The sequence below is a fragment of the Schistocerca americana genome, chromosome 1 (genome assembly GCF_021461395.2).
Source record: "Schistocerca americana isolate TAMUIC-IGC-003095 chromosome 1, iqSchAmer2.1, whole genome shotgun sequence".
In the NCBI taxonomy this organism is placed as follows: Eukaryota; Metazoa; Arthropoda; class Insecta; order Orthoptera; family Acrididae; genus Schistocerca; species Schistocerca americana.
The window spans coordinates 695,476,965-695,498,804 of NC_060119.1; the positions used below are offsets into that span (position 1 = coordinate 695,476,965).

General features: G+C 38.9%; 1 protein-coding gene across 3 annotated transcripts in view; it reads left to right on the forward strand.

Moving 5' to 3' along the window:
- The window catches only part of LOC124609405, a 501,321-nt gene that overhangs the window by 437,204 nt on the left and 42,277 nt on the right, over positions 1-21,840 (forward strand). For all 3 annotated transcript variants that reach the window (XM_047140070.1, XM_047140071.1, XM_047140072.1), the window contains one exon: positions 6,842-6,960. In XM_047140070.1, coding sequence (XP_046996026.1) covers positions 6,842-6,960 — 119 coding nt within the window. The remainder of the gene's footprint in view (positions 1-6,841; positions 6,961-21,840) is intronic.

Genomic DNA, 21,840 nt, shown 5'->3' on the forward strand with positions numbered 1-21,840 from the left:
CTGGAAACAGTACTTGGATTCCCACAACAGTAAGAAAGAGACAACGAGGAATCGAGACCAATATTGTTAGCGTCATGTACCCACCAAGGCTTGTAATACTCACATGACTGTCTCAAAGATTACATTGTTGACCATCCACAATTACATGAAATTTTTTTGAAATGATTTAGTGGGCAACGGTATAAGGGAAGTAGACAGTGTGACACTTAGAAGTTTGGGTCTGTATGGGGAACATGAACATATAGCCAAAGTTGTTAAGGCAAGCGCTCGCAGTTAGTGGGAAATATGGGTTTGAGTCTCAGTGTGCCACAGATTTTCATGTGTCACTATCAGGTATTAGAACTATACCAGATATAGCTGGTATCAATAAATTTGCAGGTAATGAATTAATTTTGAAAATTTATATAGTTCTTGGCATCACCACTCCAATGCCTATCTGAAGTTATGTGAAGGACCTGCGGCACTGGAGCTGGGTGCATAGCTGCAACTGCCTTAGACTGCTGTTGTAGCCGAAGTACTACTGACATAACTGAAGCCCTCAGTTTCCAGAGTCGACAATCTTCAGACTCGTGGATTTTCAAAACTCTTATTCGATGTAATTATTGTTGAGGAATTTCATAATTATTCCTCAAAAGAGTAATTCTTCATTAAGTCTTCAGCTTCGATGTCTACAATGGCTTATGCAGTGCCATAATTGTGGTTGCTAAGAACAAGTATTCTGTATCACAAAAGGGGCCAGAATGAAATATCATATGTCGAGTGTACTATTTAGCTACATAAAGAATTTTTCAGTTACATTTGTTTATTGGTTTTATTTTTGTCCTCTGTGTGAGGTGTTTGAGAAAAGTAATGAGAATGACAACATTGCAAGTGATCTGGCAATGCTGTGTTGTTTTATTTGTGTAGACCAGTGAGTTCATCCCTTCCAACACTGCCAGAAGTACAACTCTGCACAGCTGTAACATGATTTTTGAGAGTGCCATCAATGAAGTTGTGTTTTTGTTATTTGTTATTAAAAAGGAACAGTGGAATTTAGAGCAATGTTATGCTATCAAGTGTTGTGTTAAACGTGAGGAATTTGAAAAGTGGTAGCTGACCTATGGGGAACAAACTTCTACAATATTATACCCACCTCCTCTTTTTAAATGATTTATATATTGTATCTAATATTTATAATTTGGAACACTTCGTTACAGATAAAATTGATCAATACTCTTTTAGGTCTACTTAATGATTGCTGACGTCACTTATTGTGATATCATCACTTTTGTAACTATCTTCTAGATTCCATTACACAAAGCGTGTTTCTGGGCTGGGATGAAGGAGGCATAGAGAAATTTACCAACACGCCATTGTCAACCTAAATTGCAGATATGCCGCATCCAGCCAAACTCAAGCATATGAACGAAAGAAACAAAATTCTGCTCACATTAGGTGGTTTGAAACTAAATTTTTAACTAACAAGAAAACACTTGCTTCTGTCTACAGCCACATTCATTGATTAAAGAACGACATGGGGAAACCCATGACTTGCCCCAAAGTGATACGTACACTGCACATTCTTCATCCCCCAGATATGCAGAAACACGAAAGGAGTCGGAGCTGACAAGGGCTTTTTAGGATAAATACTTCTGATAGACAGAGAGAGTGCAGCAGGCTGTTTCAACACTGCTCCATAGGGCAAGGGGGGGGGGGGGGGGCTTTGAGTGATAGCCAGGTTGCCCGCATCGGGCACAGATTAAATTAAGCTATCTGCTAGGCAGCCCTATTCGCATACATTCTGGACATGTTTGAGCAACCTCTCCACTTCTGACTGGGGGCACTCAGTCAAGTCAGCACAATCACATTGACTATGATACTGCTGCCTGCCTGCTCACATGTCAGCCATTTGGCTTTATGCCTAAAAACAAGAAAATTGGGAAAGCATAAACTTCCAAATTTATTTTACCCTGTTCAGAAGTAAAGTAGGTTCAAAACTGAATCTTGAAAATAGCAAGAAATCCTAGAAATTACAAACTATGTTCAACCTAAAAAAAGCTTTTTATTACCTTTTATTTGTGGTGTGTGTGCTCATTTGAAACTTCCTGGCAGGTGAAAATGTGTCCTGGTAGCACCCTGTTGGGTCACCTTAGAAGCCAGTCAGTGAACTGAGGTGTATTTCATGAAAGACTGGAGTATGCACAAGTTCCGCCCATTTATAAAAGTCAAGATAAGGGAGTGTCTCCTAATTAGAGATTTATCTCTTTCCTTCTTGTCATCTTAATATTTTTTAGCATGATACCTTATAACAGAATACTGTTCTGGGAATAACATTTTAACAAGGTTCAGTTTGGTTTCCGTGAAAGCTTCTGTGCCAAGAAAGCAATATACGGTCTTACAAACCCAGTCCTGATATAACTAAACAGTAAAAATTACACAGTTGGTATTTTCTGTGACTATTTTGGCCTTGGTCCCCCTTCCCCTCCACCTCTGCTTAGGATTAGTACTTGACCCACTCCTGTTCTTGACTGATAGAAATGTTTTACCCACGACATCGAAGTAGTCTTCAAAAACTTTGATGTTTGTTGGTGACCCAAGTATACTGATAAAGGTCGAGAATTTCACAAATACACCCATATCAGACACAGGCAAGATTAATGGAACAGGCTTATAACTGATTCGCAGCAAACAGCTAAACTCTTAAGCTTTCAGTGACTAATACTATATCAAAAGGAAAATTCACTTGTGAAACCCTTAAAATTATAGGGTGGGCTTTTGGAAACATTTTTGTTTTTCTCGGGAAGGAAAGAGGAATAGATTGGGGGTCACTCAGAGCATAGGTTGAGAGGGTTGAGGTTGACAGTAGGGTGGCCAGGTATTCTAACTGATAGTAAGAGAGATTCTGAAAATTACTAATAAATTGTGCAATGTAGGAGGTGACACTATACTATTATTGTTTTAAATAGTATTACAATTTTTAGCTGTGATGAGCCCAATTGAATTTTTATTCTGACATACTTAAAATATATGAAACACTTGAATGTGCAAATACGGTAATAAGTGTCTGCAATTTGATTTACACCCAGAAAGAAACTTATCATCTTTCACATATTTCAAAAATTCTTTACATCTTAAATTGAAATTTGCTACAATTTGTATTTCTACTTGTGAGTTCAACAGAACTTCTGTTTCTCACATGAGTTTGTTATTTTGAAAACACACTTTCTGAATGGTCCTCAGATCTCGGATACTGATAACTAAACAAAGAATTTTTGCAAATTCTGTTCTGTAACTACTTCCTTTGCATTTAGAATCACAAAACACAGATGCCTTCTCGCAAGTATTACCAGAAAGATCAACTTTTATCATTTAAAATTTCCCTGACACTATAGATCTCACCATTCAGTTCATTTTCATTTACATCAAATTCAAAATATTTTAAAACATCATGTAGCTCACTGAAATAAATTTCTTTGATTAGGCAAGGAGGAAGAAGATAATTAATCTGCATATTCTCTGAAATATTGAAATATTGAAATAGTTAAATATGAATTTTCTGTTGTTTTTTAACACTTGTATCTAACAAATTCAAAACTTTGTATTTCACAGCAACAAAATAATTATCATTCGTTCTCAGACATACTTTCTGATGTTCCTTTACAACAGTGTAAGTATTCATTATATTTGTATTTGCTTTTTCTATGTGCTTTCAACTCTTGAGAAATATGTTGACAATGTGAGAAAGAATCTAAAGTAGGTCTGAAGAATCAAGTCCTTTCCAGATTCACTATCACTAAAATGCTTCTGTAAAATTCTACTGTAATCCTCAACCTTCTCATATAACTTGTAATGGCATCCCAATTAGATAAAATTCTTTCCTCAGTAGGTGTGAGTGAAAGTCACCTGGTGGGCACATGCCTCAATATTTCTGACTATTCTAATTCTACTGATGTAAAAAAATAATCGCAATTTCTCTCTGTGTTTAGATGAAGAAGAAAAGTGGCATACAGTTTTAAGACAATTACTTCACCAACTAAATGTAATAAATTGAACTCATTTTTACAAGTATTGTGTGTATAGCAATTGGCACTGATTATGCTTATCATTTCCGGAGCTAAAACATTTTTCACTATTTTTTCTGACATCGTGTGTCCACATGACATTTTTCCTACGAGTTTGATTATCAAACAACTCTCTTAAGTTTAGACCTGTTGAACAAGGTAGAGATTTTGGTATTTTGTTTTATCTCCCATTTCTTACTTTTATGACCTAAGAATTGAAAAATATGTAATTACTACACCATTTCAAAGTATGATACCATGTTTAATTACAGTTTAATATAGAAATACCCTTGATGAAGTGGCCCAACAAAACAAAACTTTGCATTACACTTGGCCAAATATATTACATTATTAATTGCCTGCAGTAGATTCATGTTGTAGGAAGTCATTGTTCGCTCTGTGTGAGATATTCTTTTGGCTTTGTCTGTTTTCAATTTACACAGAACAATGTGCTTTGATTGTTTTCACTAGGCAAATCAAAATAATTTTCCTCCCGGTCTGAAAGATAAGAACACCTTAACGAGCTTCTTCATTGCTGGTGTTTAATGGTACTCATCATTACTTTCACTACCACACTTATATAACAACAGCCATACTGTAACTGTACAAGAGAAGAGAGAAGCACCCAGTGACGCAGCCCCCACAAAAGAAAGTTTGAGGAACATAACCTTTTCTGTATCTTCAACTTCTGGTCTGTAGTATGACAAAGTTTATAATTTATATCTAAAAACAAAGATGATGTGACTTACCAAACGAAAGCGCTGGCACGTCGATAGACACACAAACAAACACAAACATACACACAAAATTCAAGCTTTCGCAACAAACTGTTGCCTCATCAGGAAAGAGGGAAGGAGAGGGAAAGACGAAAGGATGTGGGTTTTAAGGGAGAGGGTAAGGAGTTATTCCAATCCCGGGAGCGGAAAGACTTACCTTAGGGGGAAAAAAGGACGGGTATACACTCGCGCACACACACACATATCCATCCACACATATACCGACACAAGCAGACAAGTTTATAATTTAGTTCCATGTGGCAGTTGTACAATCTATACCAGCATAAACTTACATAAATGCAAATTTGAGTACATGCTTATAAAACTAATTTCATGTTTCCAGTGGTGCTTATGTGATGCATAGTAGGTTCATTACTGTTTTGGAAAACAACTATGGTGCCAATTTACAGTTCCTGCTGTCAGTCAGAACATTTTGATAATCAAAGTTGAATCAGTGAAAATCGAAAAAATATTCCACTTCAATGCACAGTATTATTGTATTAGAATGAAAAATGAGAGAAATGTAAGTCAAGAGACCGAAAAAAAGGCTAAAATACGTGAAAATGTGGGAAACATGGTAGACTTGGCAACCCTAGTTGAGACTAGTCTCTCTGTGTTGCTCATCCAGGGGTGAGTGACCTGCCCTTTCTTTTTAATCTCCTCCCAGAGAAAGGAACTACTTTTACCTTTATTTGTGTCTATCAGCATTACTACACATTTTGCCATGTGAAGGTAAAGACTGGGCACTAATTCTCATAATTTATTAAAAATGTGATATGATGGATACAGCTGTATGTCATATTTACTTTAAACTGTGCACTATTGCTGTTATCTGGAACATGTTAAATGAGGAAGAAAGATGTGTTTTTTTCTTAAGCTGATAGTTGTGCAGCATCAGTGATATAAATAAAACCTAGAGTGACTGTCAGGGAAATTTGAATAAAAAATGCTTGATTTGAGTAATACAGACCTCTGCAAAATCCCGGAGATAGTCAAAATTTCCGATTTCTTCATATATTCTGGAGTAGCAGCAAATAGTGACCTACTTTTATTTGCAGCACCACTTTCTCGTCTGTTGGTAAGGGTGGGGGGCGAGGGGGGAGATTTGGACACAAAGAAACAGGCTTGCTTGCTTTTTTGGGATGGGGGAGGGGAGAGATAAAGTGATAGATGTATTGTGAACATCCTTTCTTTTAAGACAATCACATCCTATGATATGATCATAACTGATTTTGGCTATGTTCAAATGATATTGGTCACAGAGCATTGCCTATCAGCTTCTGTCTCAGGATCTTGGGCTGATGCTGGTGTTTCACCAGCACAAGTGCCTGACATTATCAAAGTTTCATCCTTCCTTTGCTGGTGGCAGGCTGCAGGCAAGCCCATGGCCATTTGCTGCAGCACAGGAAACCAGGATCCTTTTATCTTGAACCTTTCTTCTTTCTTATTGAAACTATCATCATGTTCATGAATTTCGATGGCTACCATGAACGAATGGGCATGGTAGCTTTTCTACAGAGTAAGAATCTCCTTGTCAGCAAATTTTCCTAAGTAGTTGGTCTCTTACAGTGCATGTTCTGCCACAGCCAATTTCTCCACCTGTACAAGTCTGCAGTAGCTTCTTGTGCAGTGATCCTGAGAGCAAGCAGAGAACCACTGCAATAATGACCAAGAAAAAGTTTTCAGACATTGGTGCGGTAGGTAAATATAGTACCTACCTGCAGGCTCAACTCTAGTCTGCCACTACCAGTGATGGGTGAAACTTTGACATTGCCAGCCACTGATGATGGTGGAGCATCAGAAAATGATTAAAAAACATTGGCCATTGTAATGTGTCAACAAGTGGTCACAGAAGCCTCAGTAATATGGGTCATTAGTGGCTTTTGATGAACAAGATGTTCGTTGTGTACATTCTGGATTTCCGTGTTTATGTCATCAACTTTTATTAGATATGGATAGTTAAATTGAGTATTATCTTTCATTTCCTCTTCTTCTGTAATGCAATACTACCTTGAACACTTTCAGATCCAAATAAAGTATCAACACGTACCTTAATGGAACTGGTACGCATAATAATGGAAAGAGTTTTGTATGGAGTTGCATATGCTCTACCAGCAGCTAAACTTTGTATTACAATTATTGAGGTAAGTTCAGGTGCATGTGTACTTATTTCTTATATCATGTGTGATATTTTGCATACAGAAACAACAGCTTACAATAATGAAAATGCAAATGATTAGTATTTCAATAAAACAGCACAAAGTAGGTAGGAGTAACACCATTTTCATTTCATATATATGGAATTGTTATTTTTGACATGAACATAAGCAGTTCTGGTCCACAATGGCTGTCTTCAAATGCAACCACATGAAAAATAAAAAGCTTATCTTAAGACTCTAGAACAAGTAAAAATGTTTTTACTAGATCCTCTTGTGATTTAAATAATGTGCAACTAAAATACAACAACATTTGGTGAACATGCATTGTCAGACTAAAAATATTACCTAAAATCAGGCATTTATTTAGGTACAAAAAGTGTCTGTTTCTTTGCACTCAATGTGTGCTTCTCTGAAACAAATCTTTACTTGTGAAAACCATAGAATATGTTAAATTTACAATAAAAGTTCAGTTAGCTACTTGTAAAGTAAAAAATAGACACAGATTGTTAAAGCAGTAAAACTATATTTAAAAACAGAGTAAGTTATTTATTATAAAAAGAATAATTGTCATGGTACATATTACTGAAGGCTGATTTTGCTGCTCTTTGGACTGCCAGATGTTTACACTGCCACCCACAAGCTCAGAGGAGACAGATGGACCGATGACAAGGGTGGCATTCTGCTGCTGATTGTTAGAATTCTTCTTCTGGCTGTGAGATGTTTACATTAGTAGGGCAGGTGTTTGGAAGTTAAGGCAATGACACAATGTAGCACTATGTCCCAGAGAGGCCCAGTCATTAGCTGGGAGCATACGAGGTGGAATCCAAAGTTTTCGGGACTGGTGCTGCCATCTGGAAAGAAGTAGTAGGTAGTAGTAATAGGAGGAGGTCTTTGCACCAGAAGGTGGCGATAGCTGCATATATGATGAGTCAGTGTGCGGAGTGGCATTCAGCTGGGAGGGCATGTTGCATATCCACAGTGATTTCCGTAACACTCTTGTGTTTGTTGTGTGGCGATTTTATGATGGATCCACAAACAGAACAACGTGTGTGTATCAAATTCAGTGTGAATCTTGGGAAAAGGACTATGGAGACCCTTGCAATGATTCAACAAGTTTTTAGGGGACAGATCATGAGCCATACGCGTGTGTTTGAGTGGTAAGCTAGGTTTAGGGCCAGCCATACAGACGTCAAAGATGATGCTCACAATTGAAGGCCCATTAGCCGCACTACGCCAGGCATTGTTGCCAAACTTCAACAGTTGGTTCGTGCAGATCGACGTCGAACCATTCAAGACCTTGTGGATGAAGTGGGTATTGGTTATTGGACATGTCAATGAATGTTGACTGAAGAATTGGGCATGCATCGTGTCGCCGCAAAATTTGTGCCAAGGATATTGACTGCAGATCAGAAGGCACAACATGTTGAAGTGTGCATGGACCTTTGTCAGACCGCATCTGATGATCCAACCTTCTTCTCGCTGGTTATCACAGGCAACGAGAGCTGGATTTACGGTTATGACCCAGAGACAAAGCAACAGTCATCCCTGTGGAAGAGCCTGGGCTCTCCAAGACCCAAAAAAGCGAGACAGGTGAAGAGCATGATCATCATTTTCTTTGATATCAAGGGAATTGGGCACAAAAAATTCGTCTCACCCAACCAAACAGTGAATTCTCGTACTACTGTGACATTTTGCGACGGCTCCGTGAAAACATGCGGCGATGAGAGCCCAAACATTGGTGTCCAGGGAACTGGCTGCTGCATCATGACAATGTGCCCTGTCACACGTCCTTGCTCACTATGACCTTTTTGGCGCCAGAGAGAGAGAGAGAGAGAGAGAGAGAGAGAGAGAGAGAGAGAGAGAGAGAGAGAGAGAGAGAAATGGTGGTTGCACCCCACCCTCCGTACTCATCAGATTTGGCACCCTGCGACTTCACGCTATTCCCAAAACTGAAACTCAGGTTGAAAGGCCATTGGTTCAATACTTTAGGGAGGATTGAAAAAGCATCGCTGGTGGTGATAAACACCCTTAAAAAACAGGACTTCCAGAAAATGTTTGAGCAGTGGCAGAAGTGCTGGAACCGGTGTGTACATGCGGATGGGAACTACTTCAAGTGTGATGGTGACCATTAGTCCAAAGGTAAGATTTTCAACAGATGGCAGCACCAGTCCCGAAAATTTTGGATAGCACCTCACATGTGGATGACACAGTGACTACCCCAACTGAATAGATTATCATAAATATTAAAATATGTATCTGTTGCAAACTCATTCTACTCAGAGGAAATTGACCAGTTCCTTCCGTTACACAACAAAAATATTCAGTTCTTTTAAAATATCTAAGTGTAAACTTTTTTAAATTTATGTAAAATTTGTAGTCTCCCATCATTGTTACCAATACCATGTCCCTGCTTTAGCATATGTGAGCCTAATGATATTTCATTGCTGGTGTAGGTGTCCAACTTAACTGTTAGGTTTAGTTGATATAACCTTTTAACTCCTGATTCCCCATATATATTATTCCAATGTGAAAAGTATGATAAACTCAGGTTTTTGCAGTACCTGATGTGTGGAAGGCAATTGTAACCCCATTTATGCAGAATACGTGCACAATTTTATCTGATATTTTGCCTATGTATTTCATAGTAGTGCAGTTGACTTTATTGGTTCCTGTCTGTATATGTGATTTATTTCTCTTTTTATATATATATGTTTGTCATTGCATTAATTGTTGGTGGATTATCTGAATGTTGTATTATTAAAGAATGAAGTTTGCCAATATTACTAGTAACTCTTTTTATTGCTATTACTGGTTTCAGCAGATCCGTGCTGTCATTATTTGATCTGCACTGTCATCATTGGAACCTGTAACATTATTAGATGTACACACTCTTTACAGCAATACCAAATGACTTTCAGTGTTGTAAAAAGCACGTACACTAATAATGTTAAAAGTTCCAGTGAGGACAGTCCAGATCTATTGAAACTGGTAATAGCAATGAGACTGCTATATATTTTAGTTTCAGCCAAAAGGCCTCCTTCAGAAGTAGAACACACACATACACAAGCACAAATCGCACAGATGACTGCTGTCTCTGGCTGCTGTGGCTGGACTCAACCCTGAACTTCCAATTCTTTTTAATTTTGTTATATCAGGTGTTCACTATATCAGACTCCCACTCATTTGCTCAGGCAAACTCTTAATATACGAATTTCTATATTCCCTTTTGGTTAACATGATGGAAGTCATATTATTCTATGTATTGTAGGAGCACAAGTATGCATGTTTCTGATGTAGGTGATGGTTGGAATGAGTATTGATAATCACGTACATACATGCCTGTCTCCTATATGTGTGAAATGTGTGCCTGCCATTTTTGTTACAAGTTGTAATATCTAAAAATTTATCTTTCCGTCTGTTTCATGTTCTGGAATGCAAACTGCTCAATTTTTAGCCAAATTCTCGATTTGCATTTTGTTCCCTCTGTTAAAAAAAATGTAGCTGGTTAATAAAAAGTCTGCTATGGTTCTCACTCCACAGTTTCCCACACTGAGTCCATTGCCATGCCTGTAACATTTATTGACAAACATAAAATAATTATATGACAGAACAGTCAATGTTATAATTGCAGCTTTGCCTAGGCATGTGTTACATATGAAATTATATACTTGTGTCAAAGGCCCCTTCAGTGGAAATCTTTGTACACACATTCTCAGTATCCACAGAGCTCTATTTTACCACTTTACTAATAGCTGATGGGATTTTCATTGTAGATTTGATACTTTATGGTTTTCACAATTGAGTGTGTTCACCAATGCTGCCCATAGGTATGATCTAGATGCATGAAGTGGTGTAAAATGCCTGGACATTTATAAATTGAGACAAATGCCCAACATTCATAAGTTCCCGGGCATTTAAGCATTTTAAAGATTAATTTATAAGAATTTTAAATTGATCTTTATTATTGGAAAATCTGCTTCTTTAGTGGTTGGGTAATGAAGTTGAAAAAGTTGCTTGAAAATTAGAGAAGAGTTATTAGGGAAATAAATTGGAATGTAAACATGACTTTTTACATCTTAAATGAAGTCAGTTCTAATTTAAAAAAAAGAAAAGAAAGAAAGAAAACAAAATTCAAGTTTAAAAGTAATTTTTGAAATAAAGTCTAGTTTATATTAGGCAGATAACCTATGTATTTTTACTTATGCTATACTACTGTAAAGAAATTAGAGCAAAAAAGTTCATTCATAATGTTTTTAATTATGTATGTTTCCAGTGCCGATTCCGAGAATCACCAATTCTATAGGAATTGACTAGTATCGGAATCGAACAATTCTAGCCTCATGGGCATTGATTCTTTGTTAATAAATCTTTTTTATGTTAGTGTCCTCATTTTACCTTCACAGCAGTGTAGTCATATGAAAGTAGATAAACAAAGCAGAATAGAAAACTACAGTCTATCTCAAATGTCACTCACTGCAGCTGACAATAAAGCATTCTTGTTTTTTCACTGAAAACCATTTAACATTTAAGAATACATTTATTATCAAGAAACGCATGCTGGCTGTTTAATACATTCAGTAATAATTTTGGTATCAACAATCACTCTTTAGTAATATTCAGAGATTTGACACGGAGATGATAAGCAGCTGTCATTGACACATGCCCTTCTTTGGTACAGCAAGTTGGAATGCCAGTTCTTTTATTCATAGTAATAAAGGCAATGAATAACATATATAAGTTTCAGTGTAAACATCTCCTAACTTTTAATATCAGGAAGTATCATTACATCCCATATTTTAATTGGTATGCTATACACTCCAACAGTAAAAACTTTACAAAAGTACTTTTTTTTATAAGTGCACAGAATCTGGACATTTAAAACTTTGGGCAAATGCCCATTTATAAATGTCCTGCCCACTGAACACTCGCCCAACCCACATCACTGTCTACATGTATTTTACTTGCTTATTACTTGACTTACAAATAGACCTAGTTAAGATGTTTTTACTTTTTTTAAGATCTTAATAAAAGCTTTCAAGTTTTTCCTGTTATACTGCCTAAAGAGAGCCATTGTGGGCCGAAACCAGTTACAATTGTACCGGAAAAAGTGATTGACTTGTTATAAAGTTTTGTTAATTTTTGATACAGTCACTAATCTTCTTAAATGGAATGTTATTTTTTCCCCCAATAGCATTTGAATGTTTACTGTGAAAATATTGTGCTATACCTTGTGTAAGGAGATGCATCTATCAGGATGTATCTGAATCTGATCTGAGGATCACGGCCTTTCAAAATCACCATTTACTTTTATCCTTCTACAATATTGCTGCTAGTATCGGTCGAGATCTCACAACTGTCATATGAATATAGAATATATGGGTTCAGGATGGCCATTTTCAACATCTTGCCGGATCTCAGTGGCTGCATGTATCTTGTACCCAATATGGCAGATATATTACTCATTCAGCCATTCAAGATCATACAGACTCGTTACGTACCTTGAGTCAGAAAATGGGTTTGTAGGAGCGCAGTACCAACGCAGACAGTGAGATGATGTCTGTAGGATTGTAGACTGGTCAACATGGCAAGTGTTGTTGTGGTATCCCTTGAAATGGCAACAAGGTACACCAGCAGTGGTGTTTCCATTGCCATCATGATGGGTGTACCCATGCGTGGAGCTGTCAGGAGAATGAATGTTGCTGATTGCATTTGTCATCGCCGTGAGGACCAAGCATGTATGCAATTGTATGGGGCGTCATGGGTACACATCAGGATCATCTCTGGTTTGGGTAGCCTATAATTTGGACAACAGCCATTATATTTCTGACATGTTAAGATCTGTGCCTGTGCCTTATCTTTGAGTTCTCTGTTGTGTTACCTTTCAACAACATAATGCAAGACTGTATGTTATCCGTGCTTTCCTGACCTACCAGGATATGGAGGATATTTGATTAATGCCCTGGCCAGCATATCCTCCAGGCCTCTCACTCATTGAAAACACATAATAACAGGTTGCTGAGAGATGGGTATTCCACCACTTCCAGCCACTATGTTTGATCAAGAGTTGAAAAAGCGTGGATTGAAGTACCCGTATCTGTTATCAGAGGTCATTTTGCACAATGCCCAGCTAGGCTAGAGCTATTGTTGCACAGGAGGTAGCAGCTATTGTTTACTATATTTTGTACCCTGTATTCCCGCAACTCACCCAAAAATTTAATCCTGAATTCTTCTTGCTATGCTGAACAGTTTATATACTACAAGTAAAATTTTGTTATTTCTATTCTTCCAGATGTCATTTTCATAGCGAGAAGTATGTTTTATAAGACTTTGCATCAGCACACCCAGAAGGATTTTAATGGTATACACTTCACTGACAGATCCTTGTCACATTGTGGAGTGGCTGCCACTTTTCACATGCACCATTCAGAGTATTTTTTTAACTATGATTATCAACCTTCCAATTTATTTCTGGGGCTAGTGTACAATAGATCTGGAAAGTCACTCACTTTTTTAGTGTGCATAGAGTGACAGCAGTAGACTGAGAGACAGTTGGGGGGGGGGGGGGGGGGGATATTAGTTTCAAACCCAGCATTCTCGATGATTTTGTCACAGATGCAAAAAAAAAAAAAAAAAAAAAAAAAAAAAAAAAAAAAACACCTAGTACGTACTTCCCATCAGTTTTGAGAGTATTCATCTGTTTGTCACAATTGTTTGGATCAGTGAGAATGCATATTATTATCTATTTTTGAAGTAAACTCTGGTTGTATAATGTGACATGTAGTTAAGATATGGAGACTGCTGACTTTGAAACAATACTCGGAAATTGTTGACTGTGACAGAACGAGATAGGGAGACTGCTAATTTTGATGTAATGAGAAATGAAAAAAATCTGTTTTAATCCAGGATATTATTTTATGAGTCTGTTTATATTGTTGAAAATAGTGCAAACACTTTCACAATTCACATAAATACTGAGTTATTCAAGTTATTCAAGTAACTAATTTAAAAATCATTATTTTACCCTGTTTCTCCTCTCCCCCTTTAAATGCGCCAAGCTATGTCTTCTTCCACTACACATTCAAGCACTGGATCATTATTGTAGATAGAAACTGCAGGTGGTGATAGTTCTATTTTTGACAACACCTCTTTGTGGTACTGTAAATCTTCATGCTGTCTCCATTGCTCTCCAAATTGTCTTCTTACCAAGTTTGAATGTCTTTCAGTTTTACTGATGCCACTTTGTGGTAAGTACCTAGTGGTACATATGATCCCTGTGTCAATATCGGCAACAGACCCCTTTCTGCACCTAATGCATTTTCAACCATCTAAGTTACTCTTGTAGAACTGTCAGGGTATATACGACCTGGGACAACTGCGAGGTCTGGGAAAAATGTGGGAATTTTTTCATCTGGGAAAAACCAGGGAATTTTTAAGAATTCCAGGAATTTTTCATTGTTTTAGTTTTCATTTAAATTTGTGTAATTTTGACTGGTAAGAACAAATACTCTAACAAAAGGATATTACTGTATCCCACTACTACAGAACAACACTGCAGCCATAAAACATGAATGAGCAACAAAAAAAAGTAAACAAAAATATAACGAAGTTGCAAAGGAAATGTGCCATGTACAACACAGTGCTCATACAAGCATCTGTCAACAGCAAAATGTGTCAAAGACTTTAGGATGACTATGCAATGCTTCATAGCAACAAATTGCCCCTGATGAGTGTGACATCACAACTGTTTACATTAGATTCGTTGAGTTTTTGGCTACAGAAGTGTGGCTGTTAGCTGAATAAGCAGTAGCAGCAAGCGGCCAAATGCTACCTGGAAAAATTTTACTGGCGTGCCCAAGCTCCCAGATTCACACATGTGCAACAGGCCCAGATGATCTAGGGGTTAGTGGGGGTGGGGGGGGGGGGGGGGGCAGAACGGGATATCTGCCCCTTGTGGCAATTTTGGGGGAGTGGGGGCCAAATTCAAATTCTTGAGAGAAAAACCTTTGTGGCCTATCGATTATTCATATGATTTTGAAATGGATCCCTGCTGCTTTTTGAACATTTTGAACACATTCTAAGTTGATTTCTGAATGAATCATAAGTTGATTTTTGAATGTGTGCTGCATAGTGTATGTGATGTCTCTGCCAGGGGAATTGCCGTTGCATCTAGAAATAAACTTTCCTGGATACAAAAGGGGACAGGGCTATACAAGCTGAGCAGAATAAAGCCGAATGGGTGAATGCCAATTTGCTGTTTGTTTATGTGGTTGGCAGATTGCGAATGATCAGCTTTGTTATAATTACTAGTGAAATCCATAGGTTCAGAGTACCAGAATGGAAATAAACGACCAACAGAAACAACAGGTAAGAAAGATTACATATTATCTTCTCAGTGTGTTCAAGAAAATGAAATTTTGACAAATTTTTAGCCAGAATGCTACACTAGTAAGGGCTAGTTGTACAGTCCCCATCTAGCAGCCGGTTAAGTTCTAGTCTAGGAGCAGCATGGAAAACCCATTGTACAAACACATAATAATGCCTAACTGGAGAATAAACATGTGATAACTAAACCAGTGATTGTGGTAGGGTTAGTGAGGTCAACTAGAGAATATATTTCGACACTGACAGGAATGGTTACAGAATTAGTGATGACAATATTGTCTGTTAGAACAAGGAAGGAGAAGAAATGCAGTCATCACACAAAATTATGAAAGGGTATGATGATTCCAAATTTATATAAAAATTTCTTACTACTTTTTGATCTCATGCTTGAGAAGCTCAAGCATATGAATGAAATGTGAAACTATTTCCTAACACAAAGATTTTTACTTGTAATAGGCCTAATAGGCATCTGATATTGGTACTTCGTGAATTATATTGTCACATAGAACAAGGTGTAGTTAGATTAATGATGAACACTCACTTCACTTAACAAAGGTTTATTCAGCACTTGCACATACAAAAGCGTGGAGCGAACTGCCTCTGGCCAGAACACGCACAGTATATATACAGTAGCAGAACCTTCTAGTTCACTGATTCTTGACATTTGTGGATACTTCTTGAATGTACTCAAACTGAATGTAGAAATTAAAATTTTACAGTTCAGGTGAGTTTTGAACTCACAACCCTCCATGCAACAGTCTAGTATCATTACCACTACACTACAGTGACAGTGCTACTCAGATTCTTCTGCAACATTGCTCCCTCCTTAGGAGAACAGTGTCTTGGTGTTACGTCCTCCTAGTCCACGAACAAGTCATTGGTCCTGCACACTCAGATTCTCGATGACTGATGTTTGCCCTGGCAGTGATCTCCTTAGAACTTTCCTTGCTACTATGCTTTTTGTCACCTTTCCACTTGTTGCCTGTCACTGGAGCTTTGTATTTACCCTGGGTTGCAGGATCCTTATAGGGCTTCTTTCAAAGGACGTGGACCGTATCTCTGATCTTTCATTGTCTTGTGTCGGGGTCAAAATCTTCAACTTCATAAGTAAAATCTTACAACCTTATAAGGTCCAACATAGTGTCTGAGGAGCTTTTCACAGAGTCCAACCTTCCGAACAGGAGTGAAGATCCAGCCGAGGTCACCAGGCTGGTGGACAAGAGGGCAGTGGCTCGTGTAATACCTTCGGTGATCATATTCTTGAGCCAGCAGCGTGCGGAGTTGAGCTAACTGCTGAGCTTCCTCAGCTCTGGTTTACATCTGGCCAGATGTAGTCATCATCCATGTCATCAGGATGTAACGGAAACACAGTGTCCATCGTCGTCGTCGCCTCACGCCTGAGCACCAGGAAAAATGGCGTAAACCCTGTGGTGTCTTGTTTGGCGGTGTTGTAGGCAAATGTCACAAAAGGTAGCACCTCATCCCAGTTGCTCTGCTCAACATTGATGAACATTGATAGCATGTTGGCCAAGGTCTTATTAAGGCGTTCAGTAAGCCCGTTAGTTTGCGGATGGTAGGCAGTCGTCATGTGATAGTAATGTTGCACCGAAGGTTTATCTCTGTCACAAGATTTGGTTGAAAAACTTTCCCCTCAATCCATAATTAACAACGTTGGGGTACTGTGTTTAAATACAGTGTCTTCTACGATGAATTTGGCTACCTTGAATGCTTCGGCTGTTTTCATGGCTTTTGTAATGGAATAGCGTGTCAGGTAATCAGTGCAAACAATCCATCTATTGCCACTAGCAGATGTTGGAAATCGTCCAAGGAAGTCAATCCCAACATGCTGGAAAGGTGTTTTGGCTGGTGGAATTGGTATGAGTCTGCCAGGTGGCTTCTGAGGAATTGCCTTTCTCCTCTGGCACTCTCGACAGTGCGACACAGTGACAAACACTGCTAAATAAACCTGGCCAGCAAAATCTCTTGGGGATCCTATCGTATGTCTTAATAAATCCTTAATATCCGGCCTCATGTGTGTCATAGAATTCCTGTAGAACATCTAAGCGCATGCATTTAGGAATCACTGGTAGCCACGTCGTTCCAAATGGATCAAAGTTTTTCTTGCAAAGTAATCCATTAACTACCTTAAATTGTCCTTTCACATCCTCCAACCAATTTAAGGCAAGCATAACTCGAGATATCTTGGCATTCTCCTCCTGCTCAGCAGAGATATCCTGGAGTGCAGTGGGACAGTCACTATCTTCATCATCCAGGAAGATGCGCATCCGAGTGTGTGGAGACTGTGTGTGCTGGATAAAATGATCATTCCTGCAGTCAGCGCTAGAAAGGTAACTGTCATGTGTTATTCCATGCATCAACCCAAGGATTTTGTAGTGGAATGTAAGAGAAGCATGCAACTGAAGAATAACTTGGTCATCCCAGCCTCTGTCATCTCATTTAAGAATGGATTCGGTGAACTGTAGATAGTTAACTGTCGCCGAGAACCGCAGATCCTTCCAAGATGCATGTGCATAGCAAACGCAGAGCAATTAATTGTTGAACAGCTAAGCCTCATAGGGAACTACCATGCTGAGTCTGTGGGTGAAATAAGCGCTACCATTACGAGACAAGATCTTCTAGCTCAACTATCACCAGATCTCACTAAGGAATAACAGAAGAAGCTACTTGCCATTCTTCAAGAGTTCTCTGAATACTTCAATCCACAGGTGAAGAGCAAATTAGACAAATCAATGGTGAAGCACTGGATTAGCACTGGAGACCATCAACCAATAAGCCAGAGAGCATACTGTGTGTCAGCAATGGAATGTCGTATAATTCGCGACAAGGTAGAGAAAATGATGAAGAATGACATAATTCAGCTTTCGCAGAGCCTATGGTCGTCACCAGTGGTTCTAGTCAGGAAGAAGGATGGCATTTAGTGCTTTTGTGTTGATTACAGGAAGCTTAATAAGGTAACTAAAAAGGACATTTACCCCCTTCTACGAATTGATGATACACTAGATTGTATAAATGGGGCTCAGTTTTTCTCAACCATGGACGTGTACTCGGGATACTGGCAAATCGAAGTAGATGAGGCTGATCATGAGGCTGATCGTGAGGGCCTGTATGAGTTTTAGGAATGCCGTTTGTTTGTGTAATGCACCAGCATCTTTGAACGGATGGTGGATAATCTTGTAAGTCACCTGAAGTGGATGATATGTCTTTGTTATTTAGATGACACTATAGTGTTCTCAGAGGCATTTGATGAACACATAAAAAGACTGAGGGCCATTCTTAGGTGTCTCCAATAAGGCAGACTGAAACTTAATCCAAGAAAGTGTCTCTTTGGTGCAAAAGAAATCAAAGTACTCCGGCACCTTGTGTCAAATGAAGGTTTGCCGTCAGACCCAGAAAAGCTGAGATCTATAACGGAATTTCCTATTCCTAAAAGTATTACAGATGTGAGAAGAATCCTTGGATTATGTTTTTATTACCATCGTTTTATCAAAGACTTTTTTATCAAAGCAAGGCCACTCCAAGAGTTGTTAAAAGCCAATGCTAAATTTATCTAGGGTGGTGCTCAACAAGATTCTTTTGATGTGCTCCGCAAAGCTCTGACGACTGACCCTGTACTTGGTCTGTATGGTGAGAGAGCACCTACAGAACTACACACATATGCCACTGGGTATGGGATCGGTGCTGTTCTGGTACAAATTTCGGATGGAAAAGAGATGCTTCTAGAACACTTGCAAAAACCAAGAGAAACTATTCAACTACAGAAAGAGAATGTATTGCTGTGATCCGAGCCATGTGCAAATTTTGACAGTATCTCTATGGAAGGCCATTCACAGTTGTTACAGACCATCATTCACTTTGTTGGTTGACAGGTCTCAAGGATCCAACAGGATGACTCGCCAGGTGGAGTCTAGCATAATCTTTGAGCGACCACAATCTATAATTGCCTGAGGAGCTGTCAAAAAGTCCCATCCGAGAATGACGTCATGACTACACTCTTGTAAGACAATGAATTCTAAGGGCTGTGTATGGCCACTGATATCCACACAAATGACGCATCTTCCCATAGGTTTTATATATTTCCCATTAGCCACCTTCAGCAGAGATGTTTTGTTTCTGCAACTGGCAATGGTACTTCCCCGAAATGACTGAATATGATGCTCCAGAGTCCACAAGAGCTTGGGCTGGTTGACCATCCATGAGGATAGTTTCCTATCATACTTGTAGTGATCGATGGTGGAGGATTTTTCTCTTCAGCAGTGTCATCTCCAAGGAAGGTCGCACCCTTTAGTTTTCCAGGTTGCAGCAGCTAGGTGATTGGTTGGAGCTTCTAAATGGCGATGGAGATCTTGATCAGTGTGTTGGGGAGCATCCTCTCCAGTGGCTAGCTTGTGGCAGTGGTGACCTACGTCATCCTGCACCCACAGCTTCTTGTTCATCTTCGTCATCCCAGAGTTGGTGCCAACTATGATTGGTCTGCTGTCTTCTGGCGCAGGCATCATCAAATATCTGCCACCTTTCTCAACAATATTGCACCACATGTCTCGGTCGTCCGCAGTGGAAACAGCTGGTTGGTTATCCTGGGTCCTCCGGACGTCAGTCTTCCTTGGTGCCCAAACAGGTTTCTCATGTGGCATCGTAGGAACGTAACTTTGCCTGCGTCTCAACATTTTCACCATTTTAAATGGAAATGAAGGACGAGAGATTGGGTTCAGTGTTTGTTCCACTCCCTCCCTTATAACCTCTTGAAACATCTTGGTTTTTTGCTCGCCATGCAATCCAAGTGCCTTCTGAACTTCCTCTCTCACTATCTGACGAACACTTGTGAAATCTGTTTCTTCCTTTATCACAGACATCGATACAATGTTTGGAAGCCATTCAAACTTCTTGTGTGTAATTTTTTTTGATGCATTGTCTTGATATACTGGCGCCATTTTATGAAGTCGGCTGCTCTCAAACCCTCATTCAGGAGTAGGGCTGATACATGTCCTCAGCAACACCCTTCATGAGATGTGCAGCCTTATCTTCTTCCTTCATTCTAGGAACCACTATTTTACACAGCTCCAAGACGTCTTGAATGTAGGATGCTGTAGTTTCTCCTGGACTCTGTGCCCTGTACTTTAATTTATCTTCAGCCTTGCACTTCTGTCGTTGTGTCATCTGGAATACTTCCCAGCTTGTGAACTTCCCCTCATTGTTCTCATACCATTGCTTGGCAGTGCCCATCAAGTAGAAAAATACATTAGCCAAACACACGATGTCATCCCATTTGTTAAATTTGGCTATACGTTCATATAGCTTCAGCCACTTGTTTGCATCTTGGGCATTGTCACCAGAGAACCCGGAAGGATGTCTCGTTTGGTGGCACACAGTTGCTGTCATCGTAACGTCCTCTTCTTCTTCTGTCTCTGATAGATTGTGATCTGTTGACTATGGTTCGAACTAGGGTTTCTCCCCATGTAAACGGCGGCTCTGTCATGGCCTGATGGGAGCCACTGTGTCGTCGATAATGTGTGCTATCTCAAGTCCCAATACCAAGCAACTCTACCAGACTAATGTCATGTAGTCACATAGAAGAAGATGTAATTAGATGAATGACGAACACTAACTTCCCTTCACAAAGGTTTATTCAGCACTTGCACATACAGGAGCGTGGAGCGAACTGCCTCCAGTCAGAACACATATGGTATATATACAGTTACAGAACATTACAGTACAATGATTCTTGACATTTGTGGATACTTCTTGAATGTACTCGAACCAAATATAGAAATTAAAATTTTACAGCTCAGGTGAGTTTTTGACTCATATTATTTGTATTAACATCTTTTTCAGTATTAGAAAATGACATTTCGTTTTTTCATATAGCAAAACGTATGACAAACTTTGATGAGGTAATAGATTCTTTTGCAGAAAGGAAAGCACACCATGTAAAACTGTAACAAGATGAGAGAGAAGACAATGCTAGGACTTAAGGATTGAAGAAATGTCTACTGTCTTCCTCGTCTCTTGTCGTTACTGGTTTTATGTATCCTATATTTCACTTTATGTCACACAAAACAGCAAGTTATTAACTAATTGGCAATAAAGAGTCAGATTTTTTTGAAGAGTTCTTATTCTCCCAGTTACAAGTGATCCCATCCTGTATTAATTGTGAGTTTTTTAAGAGGAGCAGACTGTCAAACCGGCCAACTGGGAGCAAGAGGGGCACCACAGGACACTTTAATTACCACTGCCCTGAATATAGCTTGATGGCAGAGCGAAATACAGTGATGTGTGGTTGAAGAATGCTGTGTGAAGAGGCATGGCACTGCACCCTGGCACACTTAAGACCAAATCATGTGCCTTACATTTGCTTGAACACATGTTTTATGTATCAGACTCTTCAGAGAGATGTGCAGTACAAAATGAATATATTTTTGAAAAATAGACTCCACGTGACCAGTGTTCACATTTACTGATTTTGCT